Consider the following 12563-nt stretch of genomic DNA (forward strand, 5'->3'; position numbering starts at 1 on the left):
TCGGGAGGTTGGCAGCCAGTCTCGAGCGATGCCTAGGCAGGGGGAGGAGTAGGGCCGCGTGTTTCTCTACTCCTCCCCTTGCCTGGGTCGCTGTTTGCTGCTGTCTGGGTCGTGGTTTGTTGTTGAGCGTCGGGCTGGTGACGTCACCTGAGGCGCAGCCAATCAGTGGGATTCCTGACATCATCTTGATCTACAGCACCTAGCAGACCACGGGAAGCCAGGCAGCTTCCGAACATTGGAGGTGAGAATTATTATATAGGATAGCAGACCACGGGAAGCCAGGCAGCTTCCGAACGTTGGAGGTGAGAATTATTATATAGGATGATTAGCTTCACATTGGGAATCACCATCCAGAAAACAGGATATACTTGTCATTGTGGACAGAACATTAAAATCTTCTGCCCTTATATTTGACTGTGTGTGTATTGAAATTTGGTCACAACTGGTAGACATTTTCCACCTTCCTGGCTCAATAACTTTTAAATTTGTGATAAAGATCAGTGCTTTAAAAGCTTACTGAATCCCAATGAATGTATCCTTGTTAACACCATGACATCTTTACCTCTGAAAGTAATCTTTTCACATTGGAAGTCTTTATATCAAGTCACTTACCAAGAATGGTGGAACTTATTGCTTCAAGCTTATAAGTAGGAAAGATACCTTGCAAAGAAATCATTTTTTTCCAGCTTCAATAATGGTGTGTCCATTTGTGTATGCTAGAGACCACAGGATTCCCGTTTGAGCTGGTTTTTTTCTTGACTTTTATGCACCATATTTGCCCCTTTACGAAGGTTTCAAATTAGCCCCTGACGCAGCCCTAGGTGGGCGAAACACGGCCTGTGTTGGGCGATTTGTTCACACACGGTATCTTCAATAAAATCTTTTTGTTGTGATATTGATCTGCTGGCTTTCTTTCCAATAAAAAACCCAGACAGATGGGTCCAATCAGAGAAAGGTAGACTAAGTGGTACAGCTTTTAAGAGCAATCTTCCTTGGAGAGGAGGAGCAGAGTCGGCAGGGTTGCGGTTAAACCGCAGAATTGGGCGGCTTTTTGGGAACGGCTGCGGGGAATTTTCGAATCGCGTGGGTTGCGGGGATTTGGGCGGGTTTTCGAGCAGCCGCGGTGCGGGATTGGGTGGGTTTTTGCGGCCGCCGATTGGTCGGTTTTCCCGCTGCCGGGGCTTCTATTGGTCCAATTTGGTCCAATAGAAGCCTTTCAGGGGCGGGGTTGACGTCAGGAGTGATGTCGGGGGCGGGGCTAGTGACACGGGAGGCGGGGTTAGTGACGCGGGGGGCGGGGTTCAGTGATGCGGGAGTTGGCTGCGGGCGGTTTTTGGGCGGATTTACGGCTGGTTTTGGGCTGGGAAAATTTTTCCCAGCTGGCAACCCTGACCTGGAGGAGAAGGAGAAGAAGCTTCCAGAGGACACTGAGATGCTGTAGGATGTTGAGGAAGAACTAATGGATACTACTGAATGGCCCAGCCAAGAGGACATGGAGATTGAACCTTGTTTTTCTTTTCCTCTTGAAGGAAGGCTACTGGCTGAGGAAGCATGCGGGTGGTGGCCTTCCACCCGTTTCCCCTGCTTATGCTCCCTAGGCAGGAAAAGGGTTTTGGAAAAGGAAATTTCGATTTTGTGAATCAAATTTTGTCTCCCTTTTGTTTAGAGAGCGACTAGGCTGAAGGAAGCTCTGGATATTTTGTTGTTGTTGTGTATTTTATTTTTTATTTGAATCTTAAGGCACCTGGCTAAAAACTGTTTGAGGAGAGATGTTACTGAATTTGCATAAGCTGGGAATGGACCTAATTTGCATATTTTGTCCTTTTATTGAACTGTTCTATCTAGGGAAAAGACTTGTGGGAATTTTGCATTTTTTGTTTCCTAATGGTAAGGATATTAAAGAGAACTCTTAAGGAACTGCTGAGAGTATAATAGTTGTTTTGTCTTTCAACTTCACCCTGAGTGTATGAGCCGCTAAGAAGACGGACCTGAAACCCCTGAGAGGTTTGACTGTAGACTAGCCTCTGGTACTTATCCTAGAAGAAAAGCTAGGCCCAGTATCCACGGGTGCACGGAGCCGCATATAATGAGGCACCATGCCCTGATAGGCATTCCTGCTGAGGCCAGCAGGGCAAACGTGTTCCCGCCCGCCCAAAGGCACCCTGCTGGTAAGGGAGGAGAGCTAGAAAGGGTTTAAAAACCCATGGGCTCTTCCCAGATGACCTCTTCAGGTGTCTGGGCACCAGTCTGCACCCAGCCCCCCCCCCCCCCTCCCCGGTTTTTATGTGGATTGTACCTGTATATTATTGTCACAGCTGTGGTGGGGTACTCAAGCCTGATGGTGTAAGCTAGGCAGCTGGGGTAGACTGCACTTACAGTGTGGATGGATCGGCTTGATATACAGTGGTGGAAATAAGTATTTGATCCCTTGCTGATTTTGTAAGTTTGCCCACTGACAAAGACATGAGCAGCCCATAATTGAAGGGTAGGTTATTGGTAACAGTGAGAGATAGCACATCACAAATTAAATCCGGAAAATCACATTGTGGAAAGTATATGAATTTATTTGCATTCTGCAGAGGGAAATAAGTATTTAATCCCTCTGGCAAACAAGACCTAATACTTGGTGGCAAAACCCTTGTTGGCAAGCACAGCGGTCAGACGTCTTCTGTAGTTGATGATGAGGTTTGCACACATGTCAGGAGGAATTTTGGTCCACTCCTCTTTGCAGATCATCTCTAAATCATTAAGAGTTCTGGGCTGTCGCTTGGCAACTCGCAGCTTCAGCTCCCTCCATAAGTTTTCAATGGGATTAAGGTCTGGTGACTGGCTAGGCCACTCCATGACCCTAATGTGCTTCTTCCTGAGCCACTCCTTTGTTGCCTTGGCTGTATGTTTTGGGTCATTGTCGTGCTGGAAGACCCAGCCACGACCTATTTTTAAGGCCCTGGCGGAGGGAAGGAGGTTGTCACTCAGAATTGTACGGTACATGGCCCCATCCATTCTCCCATTGATGCGGTGAAGTAGTCCTGTGCCCTTAGCAGAGAAACACCCCCAAAACATAACATTTCCACCTCCATGCTTGACAGTGGGGACGGTGTTCTTTGGGTCATAGGCAGCATTTCTCTTCCTCCAAACACGGCGAGTTGAGTTCATGCCAAAGAGCTCAATTTTTGTCTCATCTGACCACAGCACCTTCTCCCAATCACTCTCGGCATCATCCAGGTGTTCACTGGCAAACTTCAGACGGGCCGTCACATGTGCCTTCCGGAGCAGGGGGACCTTGCGGGCACTGCAGGATTGCAATCCGTTATGTCGTAATGTGTTACCAATGGTTTTCGTGGTGACAGTGGTCCCAGCTGCCTTGAGATCATTGACAAGTTCCCCCCTTGTAGTTGTAGGCTGATTTCTAACCTTCCTCATGATCAAGGATACCCCACGAGGTGAGATTTTGTGTGGAGCCCCAGATCTTTGTCGATTGACAGTCATTTTGTACTTCTTCCATTTTCTTACTATGGCACCAACAGTTGTCTCCTTCTCGCCCAGCGTCTTACTGATGGTTTTGTAGCCCATTCCAGCCTTGTGCAGGTGTATGATCTTGTCCCTGACATCCTTAGACAGCTCCTTGCTCTTGGCCATTTTGTAGAGGTTAGAGTCTGACTGATTCACTGAGTCTGTGGACAGGTGTCTTTCATACAGGTGACCATTGCCGACAGCTGTCTGTCATGCAGGTAACGAGTTGATTTGGAGCATCTACCTGGTCTGTAGGGGCCAGATCTCTTACTGGTTGGTGGGGGATCAAATACTTATTTCCCTCTGCAGAATGCAAATAAATTCATATACTTTCCACAATGTGATTTTCCGGATTTAATTTGTGATGTGCTATCTCTCACTGTTACCAATAACCTACCCTTCAATTATGGGCTGCTCATGTCTTTGTCAGTGGGCAAACTTACAAAATCAGCAAGGGATCAAATACTTATTTCCACCACTGTATAGGGTTAAGATGTTTTTGTATATAAATAAAAGCTGCGGCCGAGTTTGCCATGTTGAAAATAAGACCTTGTGTTGTGTCATTATTGTATGATTATTGTTATATGAAAGAATCTTTAGGCCCGAGGGGTCTCGGCTGCCTATTATTGTTATATGAAAGAATCTTTAGGCCCGAGGGGTCTCGGCTGCCTATGTTAGACTAGCTGCAATGGTTGTGGAGAACAGATAAACTAGATTTGAGGGGGGAAGGGACCTTTAACAGTACAGGGGAGGAGGGGTGCATGCTCAGAAGCAATAAGGCTTCTCTTGAACTGGAAGACAGCTCCTGCACAGTGGATCCATTATGAATAACGTCACCACAATTTGCCTGCATGTTCCTGCTTGTCTACAGAGAGCCTTCCTACCTAGTGAAATCAACCTGAATTTCGACCTCCTACACAAGCTCTTTGAGGCAGGGAAATGAGGACATATACTGAGCTACCAGTGGAAAGATGTGAGCTAAATGTAAAATCTGTAACCAGCACTGAGCCTTGGGCTATCCTACATGTACAAGCACCAAACCCCAGCTGTAAGTACCCTGCAATCCTGACTTTCTCTACAGCTTCCTGTACTTCCTGTGACAGCGAAAGCTAGAAGGATGTTGGGGTGCAGGGAGAGGTATGGCCAGCGGGAATAAGGAGGTGATAGCTAATGCCTCAGTGTAAGTCTCTGGTGAGACCTTATTTACATTAATGTGTACAATCCTGGGGGAGTCGGTCCAGAGGGCAGCTACTGAAATGGTCAGTGATCTTCATCACAAAGCATATGGAGACATACTTGCGATGAAACTACAGGGTAGTAAATTTAAAACAAATCGGAGAAAATATTTCGTCACCCAACGCATAATTAAACTCTGGAATTCGTTGCCGAAGAACGTGGTGAAGGCGGTTAGCTTAGCAGAGTTTAAAAAGGGGTTAGACGGTTTCCTAAAGGCCATAAACCACTACTAAATGGACTTGGGAAAAATCCACAATTCCAGGAATAACATGTATAGAATGTTTGTACGTTTGGGAAGCTTGCCAGGTGCCCTTGGCCTGGATTGGCCGCTGTCGTGGACAGGATGCTGGGCTCGATGGACCCTTGGTGTTTTCCCAGTGTGGCATTACTTATGTATTTATGTATACTTTGAAAGAAAGACGGGAGAAGGGAGATATGATAGAGACATTTAAATACCTAAGTGGCATAAATGCAAAGGAGACAAGTCTCTTTCAACTGCAAGGAAGCTCTGGAACGAGGGAGCACAGGACGAAGTAACCTGAGAAAACACTTCTTCATGGAAACCATGAGGAATACATGGAACGGCCTCTTGGAAACAATGGCGAGAAAGACTGTATCTGAATTAAGGCCATGGGACTGGTACACAGGATCTCTAGGGGACAGGAAGGGATGTGCTGGCGGCTAAGAAAGCAAATAGAATGCTAGGTATTATTAGGAAAGGAATGGAAAACAAAAATGAGGATGTTATAATGCCTTTGTATCACTCCATGGTGCAACCGCACGTCAAATATTGTGTTCAATTCTGGTCACTGCATCTTTAAAAAAAAATAGTGGAATTAGAAAAGGTACAGAGAAAGGTGACAAAAATGATAAAGGGGATGGGATGACTTCCCTATGAGAAACAGCTAAAGTGGCTAGGGCTCTTCAAAACTGCTGAGGGGAGATATAATAGAGGTCTATAAAATAATGAGTGGAGTGGAAAGGATAGATGTGAATCGCTTGTTTACTCTTTCCAAAGATATCAGGACTAGGGGGCACGCGATGAAGCTACAAAGTAGTAAATTTAAAATGAATCAGAGAAACTTTTTCTTCACTCAACGTATAATTAAACTCTGGAATTCGTTGCCAGAGAATGTAGTAAAAGCAGTTAGCTTAGCGGGGTTAAAAAAAAAAAAGGTTTGGATGGTTTCCTAAAGGAAAAGTCCATAGCCAATTATTAAAATGGACTTGGGGCAAATTCAGTTTATTTCTGGGATAAAATGTATTGTACTTTTTTGGATCTTGCCAGGTACTTGTGACCTGGATTGGCCACTGTTGGAAACAGGATGCTGGACTTGATGAACCTTCCGTCTGTCCCAGTATGGCAATACTTATATACTTACGTTAGATGGCATGGGTGGACAGACTGGATAGGCCATTTGGTCTTTTTATCTACCTTTATTTTATTTTTTTCTGTTTCACTGTCCCGCCTGCTAATAGAACCATCCAGTCAGTAAAAATATCAGTGGGTCAGGCAGCACCTCAGCTCCTCTGGACTCACAACAGCAACAGAGAAAGAAATAGAACCTACTTACAAACACTAATGTAAAAGGATGCCCAGATACACTTCTCATGCCTCCCCACAACTATTAACACGAGGAAGCTGTGCAGTGTTGCATCCAGTGCACACATGCTTACCTGTCTGCTCTCACTTCTCCAGACCCCATTGACCGTCTTTGTTGGCGCGATTGTTACCACAGGGGGAGTGCTGGGCACACTGTGCCCTGCTGGGGGCACAATGATGGGACCCATGGCACCTCGCTTCGGCGTGCTGGCAGGGGAGCTGTGGTTGGTGGCTGGTGACGACACAGGGGAAGACTCGCTGCTTATCGATGACCCTATGAAGAAAAAAAAAACCCATGAGAAACTCTTTTACAAAAATGACAAAGGCAATTTGTTATAAACAACTATTACAGAATTACATCCACCCCCACCACGATTTTAAGCACCAGGAATGATCTCAGGACCTTAAATGTAGACAGAAAAAGAGCAGGCCTAAATTTAGGAAAGTTTTAGATCAAAACTTGGATGCTTAATGAAGTTTAGTTGAAAATTCACAGCTTTCACTGAATACTGGCCACACATTATATTTAAAAATAGGGAAAAGCATTCATGGGAAAGGGGCCAGACTACTTTTTAAGAAGGCTGTTCGTCTGCATGCTGTTTTCTTTAAGGGCCCTGTTTACAAAGGCGTGCTAACACTTATAGCGTGCATTAACCGTCTACTATTACTAATCATTTCCATAGCGCTACTAGACATTTGCAGTGCTGTACACGTTATCTGCAGGTACTTGCACTGTCCCTAGAGGGCTCATAATCTAAGTTTTTGTACCTGGGGCAATGGAGGGTTAAGGGCCTCTTTTACCAAACTGCGCTAGTGATTCCCGCTCAGCAATGCAGGGAATCACTAGCGCAGTTTGGTAAAAGACACCCTGAGTGACTTGCCCAAGGTCACAAAGCGCTGCAGTGGGAATTGAACCCAGGTTGCCAGGATCAAGGCCCGCTAACTAACCATTAGGCCACGCCTCCTCCTCTTATGCGCATCTACACGGTTAGAGCATGCACTAAAAACTCCAGTGCGCCTTTGTAAACAGGGCCCTTAATTGGTAATGTGTCAATTTGAATTTTGTCTTTTTTTAAATTACATCCAAAGCCTACAGTCCACATCACGGGAGAAAAAGAGAAGCAATTATATCAGAAATCAAAGACTATTAGTTACTACCTACCTGGAGAAAATGATTTAAGGCATTAACTACCCTATCAAACAAGTCTTTCCAACTGATCTGGTTCAAAGACGACGTAATTAATTCCAGATAAAGTAATCAAACAGCTGGAGGTAAACTTACAAAAAAATAAAAAAATAGTTGCCCCCAAAACTACAGCCCCAGCTTCTAACTGAAAAAATTGTTTATATCTTATCTGAGTAGCTTTAGAAACATCAGGAAATATTTGTATTTTTCCTCCACAATTAAGAACATTTTTTTTCTAAAATAATTATGCATAATTAAAGCCTTATCTAGTTCTAAAGCTAAAGATAGTATTTTGTATTTCTTATCTTTTTATTACTTTTATTCTTTTATTTAGGACTGCATTTTGATTAAAATTTGTACCTGCGATTAATTGCTTAATTAAGGGCGAGAGGTCGAGTCCCCCCCTACTGCAGCTCCTTGTGACACTGGGCAGTGGTGGGTTAAGTGACTTGCCCAGTCACAAGGTGCTGCAGTGGGGGGGGGGGGGGGGGGAAGAAAATTTCTTTGTGATCACAATTAAAATTTATTTTTATTTATTTATTCATATTATTAACAAGAATACACTTGTCATGCAATACTAAGAGAAGAGATAACATAATTAAGAAGAAATATGTAACAATATATAAGACATTTTCTTCTAGGTAAATTATATCAATAATAGAAGCATCCTTATCTAATCATAAAAAAAATAAGCCATCTCTTATCTAAGTCCAAGCAATAATTTTGCGCCTCCTCAGATCACAATTTAATGGTAGGGGGCGAAATGAACAGAGAAAATTTTACAGCACAACTTAAGATATCCAAACTTAGCGGCGTATTTACCTCCAAATTATTATTAATAAAGATATTATTATTTCAGCTGTTTAGCGTCTATATGTAAACCGCTTTGAATGTAGTTGCAAAAACCTCAGAAAGGCAGTATATCATTTCCCTTTCCCTTAATGTGTAAAAATAAAATGATGATTGAAACATTTTTGAAAACTAGTCTACTCTGGGCTTGGAATCCCACTTTCCCCTGATTACATCCCCCTGAGGGTTGTAACTGTGCACCCTCTCCATATCCCTGGACTGCAGACTTGTTCAGTGCTAAACATAGTAACATAGTAGATGACGGCAGAAAAAGACCTGCACGGTCCATCCAGTCTGCCCAACAAGATAAACTCATATGTGCTACTTTTTGTGTATACCTTACTTTGATTTGTACCTGTCCTCTTCAGGGCACAGACCGTATAAGTCTGCCCAGCACTATCCCCGCCTCCCAACCACCAGCCCCGCCTCCCACCACCGGCTCTGGCACACACCGTATAAGTCTGCCCAGCACTATCCCTGCCTCCCACCACCAGCTCTGGCACAGACCGTATAAGTCTGCCCAGCACTATCCCTGCCTCCCACCACCAGCTCTGGCACAGACCGTATAAGTCTGCCCAGCACTATCCCCACCTCCCAACCACCAGCCCCACCTCCCACCACCGGCTCTGGCAGAGGACCGTATAAGTCTGCCCAGCACTATCCCCACCTCCCAACCACCAGCCCCGCCTCCCACCACCGGTTCTGGCACAGACCGTATAAGTCTGCCCAGCACCATCCCCACCTCCCAACCACCAGTCCTGCCTCCCACCACCGGCTCTGGCACAGACCATATAAGTCTGCCCAGCACTATCCCCGCCTCCCGCCACCAGCTCTGCCACCCAATCTCGGCTAAGCTCCTTAGGATCCATTCCTTCTGAACAGGATTCCTTTATGTTTATCCCACTCGTGCTTGAATTCTGTTACCCTTTTCATTTCCACCACCTCCCGCGGGAGGGCATTCCAAGCATCCACTTCTCTCTCCGTGAAAAAAAAAACACAGAAGGGACGAGACAGCGAAGGCTTCAGATCAGTAAGGATTATTTAGGACTGCCTCTGCTCCCGTAAAATCTAACTGCACAACTTTCGTTCTGGCTGTGCAGCTTTGAGCAGGATGGACCAAGATGGCTCTAATTAACGTCTCTTATTCATTGAAGTTTGTGGATGAAGCTAATTTGGATCTGAGATGACAACAGGCTCAGAGAGATGTCGCCTGTGTTGTCTGACCTCCTGCTTCCCCTGGGCTGCTAGCAGATTAACAGTCAGAGCTGACAAGAGAAAGTAACGAACAGTTGAGACCCGAGGGAAAAACTGAGTTCCTGGCAGAACCTAGAGCACCAAAGCCACGCTCCTGACAACCACAGGGCTCAGTCTACATTTATTTCTTTGGATCTTGCTCAAATCTTTTTCAGTAGTAGCTTCGTGGTGAGTTACATTCAGGTACATGGAGTATTTCCCTGTCCCTGAGGCAATGGAGGGTTAAGTGACTTGCCCAAGATCACAAGCGGGATTTGAACTGGCCGCCTCTGGATATCAAGACTGATGCTCTAACCACTAGGCCACTCCTCCTCCACATGGAAGAAAGGGACAGTGAACAAGACATATATGTTTGTCACAGAGGTAGGGGGAATGTGTGGCTTTATCTATGGGGCTAGATACATCCCTGCTGCTCCCCTGCCACCCCATATCTTCAGTCTGGGGACTGTGTAATGCATTTGTGCGATAGGAAAACCTATGCATGCATGCATGCATGAGACACAAATGTCCGTATGTGCAAGCCAGGTAGACAAATGAACCCAGCCTAAGTGCAAGCTGAAGGTGTGAAAGAGATGTTCTTTCATTTAGTTCAATTATTTTGTGTGCATTCAAATTTGTACATGTATGAAATTGTTTAACATGTGCAGCTAGATGAAGGACTGCACAGTTCCAGTATGGCACAGCTGGGGCATGGGCAAATGGGATGAACACGAATAGTGAATGAAAATGTCTCCTTGGTCATGAGCACAGCTGAGATTTCCCATTATTTAATAATTGTTCAACAGCTGTGGCCCATCCATCCATACGATTTTGTATATGCACGAGGGGTGGGGTGAGCAGTCCATCATGCCACAGTTAGGCATTACTGTGATGGAGTCTACCACACACACAAGCCCCTCGGCACTACAGCCCAGCCACAAAACATTCTCCAGTTTCCAGCATCTCTCTGTCAAATCCAGTTTAATGAAGGCAGAAGGCAAGAGCAGGTGTAACAGCTTTGACCACTATCCAGCATAGAAGCATTTCTAAAAATAACGTCCTTGGTCCTGCTCACGCGAGTAGCTGATCAAGGGAAGGGAAGGAGGCGAAGGAGAAAAACAAAAAGCACCTTGTGAAGTACTTAACCCCCCCCCCTCCTCCCCAGCTCTAAACACAATCATGCCCTGTACTGGCCAGAACAGCTTTCCTTTTTTGGCTCTGCACGCTGCTTGTCAGGAACGCCTCCCCGTGATCGGACATTTTCCCGGCAGGAAGACAGGATTGGCAGGGCTAAGCATTTCCATTCACCATGCGTACCTGAACTTCTAACAAACAAGGCTCCCCGCAAGGGCAGTGCTGTGTTCATTTTCTCAAACAGAGCAAAAATAAAACTGGGACATTAAATTACAAATGTAAAAAAAAAAAAAGCAAGCTGCTTAAAAACATCAAATTTACCTCAATCCTTCTACCTACGCTGCCACCTGGTGGGGTAACATTTGTGGCATCACTTTTCCACAGGAGGTCAGTGACCCATAAAGAAAGAGCACTAGAAAATACACAGTTTTAAAGGAACATGAAATACATTCATCAAACATATAAACGGCAAGTGACCGACTCACCTGCAAATGCGCAGTAGAGACTTCCCTCTCTGTCCCGCCCTCGCATCAAGACGTCATGACGTCAAAGGGCGGAACAGAGAGGGAAACTGAGTCGGAGTCACTGTCGGACACTGCCGTCTGGAAAGAAACTTCGCGCGCACCAACCTCCACCCTCCCCCTCCTCCGTATCGGGCCCCCTGCACTGACCTGACAGCGCCTCTCACCTCCGTGTGGAAGCGCTGCAGGCAGCAGCAGAGCGATCTGCTGCTGCCTGCAGCGCTTTCACATGGAGGGGGGAGGGAGCGGCGGCGAGGAGGGTTGCTAGAAATCTCGCCCGTTTTTGCGGGCTTAACGGCTAGTATTGGCATAAAACATAGCCTGACCAGAAAAAGAGAGAAGGTAATCCTCAAAGCTCTGTCTTGCATTATGTCCCCCCCCCCCCCCCCCCCACCCAATCCAACCACCACAGTTTACAATGGCTGATCGAGAACTCTACGGTCTGTGCCCTGAAAATGGCAGATACAAATCAAGGTCAGGTATACACAAAAAGTAGCACATATGAGTTTATCTTGATGGGCAGACTGGATGGACCGTGCAGGTCTTTTTCTGCCGTCATCTACTCTGCTACTATGAAATGATGCCGTGAGAATAGCGAAGGGTGGGTGGGTGTGTGTGTGTGTGTGTGGGGGGGGGGGGGGGCCCAAGCCACTGCCACAATGAATTCTCCTGGTATGGATCAGCTGAATGAGCTCTGAGCTTTCCAGACAAACATCTGAGGCCTGTGTGAGTCCAGGATACAAGTGGGTTCCGTAAACTAACAGTGACCCCTACTGTGCACATAAGGTTACAGCAGCCTGGGCTACTCCACCCACAACAAAGGACCTACAGCCAGAGCAGTTGCCAGACAGATTACTAGGATTTATTTATTTATTTGTTGCATTTGTATCCCACATTTTCCCACCTATTTGCAGGCTCAGTGTGGCTTACAATTTCCGTCATAACATATGCCATTTCAGAGTGCAGATACAATTGGTAATATATATAGAAACATGGATGATATAATGAACAATTAGGTACAAAAGAGAAGAACATGCAACTGGTATTACATATTGAACATGGAATACATAATAAATTAGGCAATACTATATAGGGAGAAAATAATCTAATTGTTAAGTATATGGTGGAGAATTACAGTCCCATTATGAATCATTATGGTATGTCATGTTAAAGAGATGCGTCTTCAGAGCTTTACGGAAGTTAATTAGGTTCTGAATAATTTTCAGGTCAAGAGGTAAAGCATTCCACATTTGCGAACTCAAGTATGAAAAGCTGGACGCATGCATTA

General features: G+C 45.4%; 2 protein-coding genes across 3 annotated transcripts in view; one reads left to right on the forward strand and one right to left on the reverse strand.

Annotated features, from left to right (window-relative positions):
• The window catches only part of GINS2 (GINS complex subunit 2), a 111793-nt gene that overhangs the window by 62127 nt on the left and 37103 nt on the right, over positions 1-12563 (forward strand). The window lies entirely within an intron of this gene.
• Positions 1-12563, reverse strand: part of GSE1 (Gse1 coiled-coil protein) — a 527218-nt gene that overhangs the window by 38349 nt on the left and 476306 nt on the right. For both annotated transcript variants that reach the window (XM_030204548.1, XM_030204549.1), the window contains one exon: positions 6427-6626. In XM_030204548.1, the coding sequence (XP_030060408.1) occupies positions 6427-6626 (200 nt within the window). The remainder of the gene's footprint in view (positions 1-6426; positions 6627-12563) is intronic.

This window comes from Microcaecilia unicolor, chromosome 5 (assembly GCF_901765095.1).
Source record: "Microcaecilia unicolor chromosome 5, aMicUni1.1, whole genome shotgun sequence".
NCBI lineage: Eukaryota > Metazoa > Chordata > Amphibia > Gymnophiona > Siphonopidae > Microcaecilia > Microcaecilia unicolor.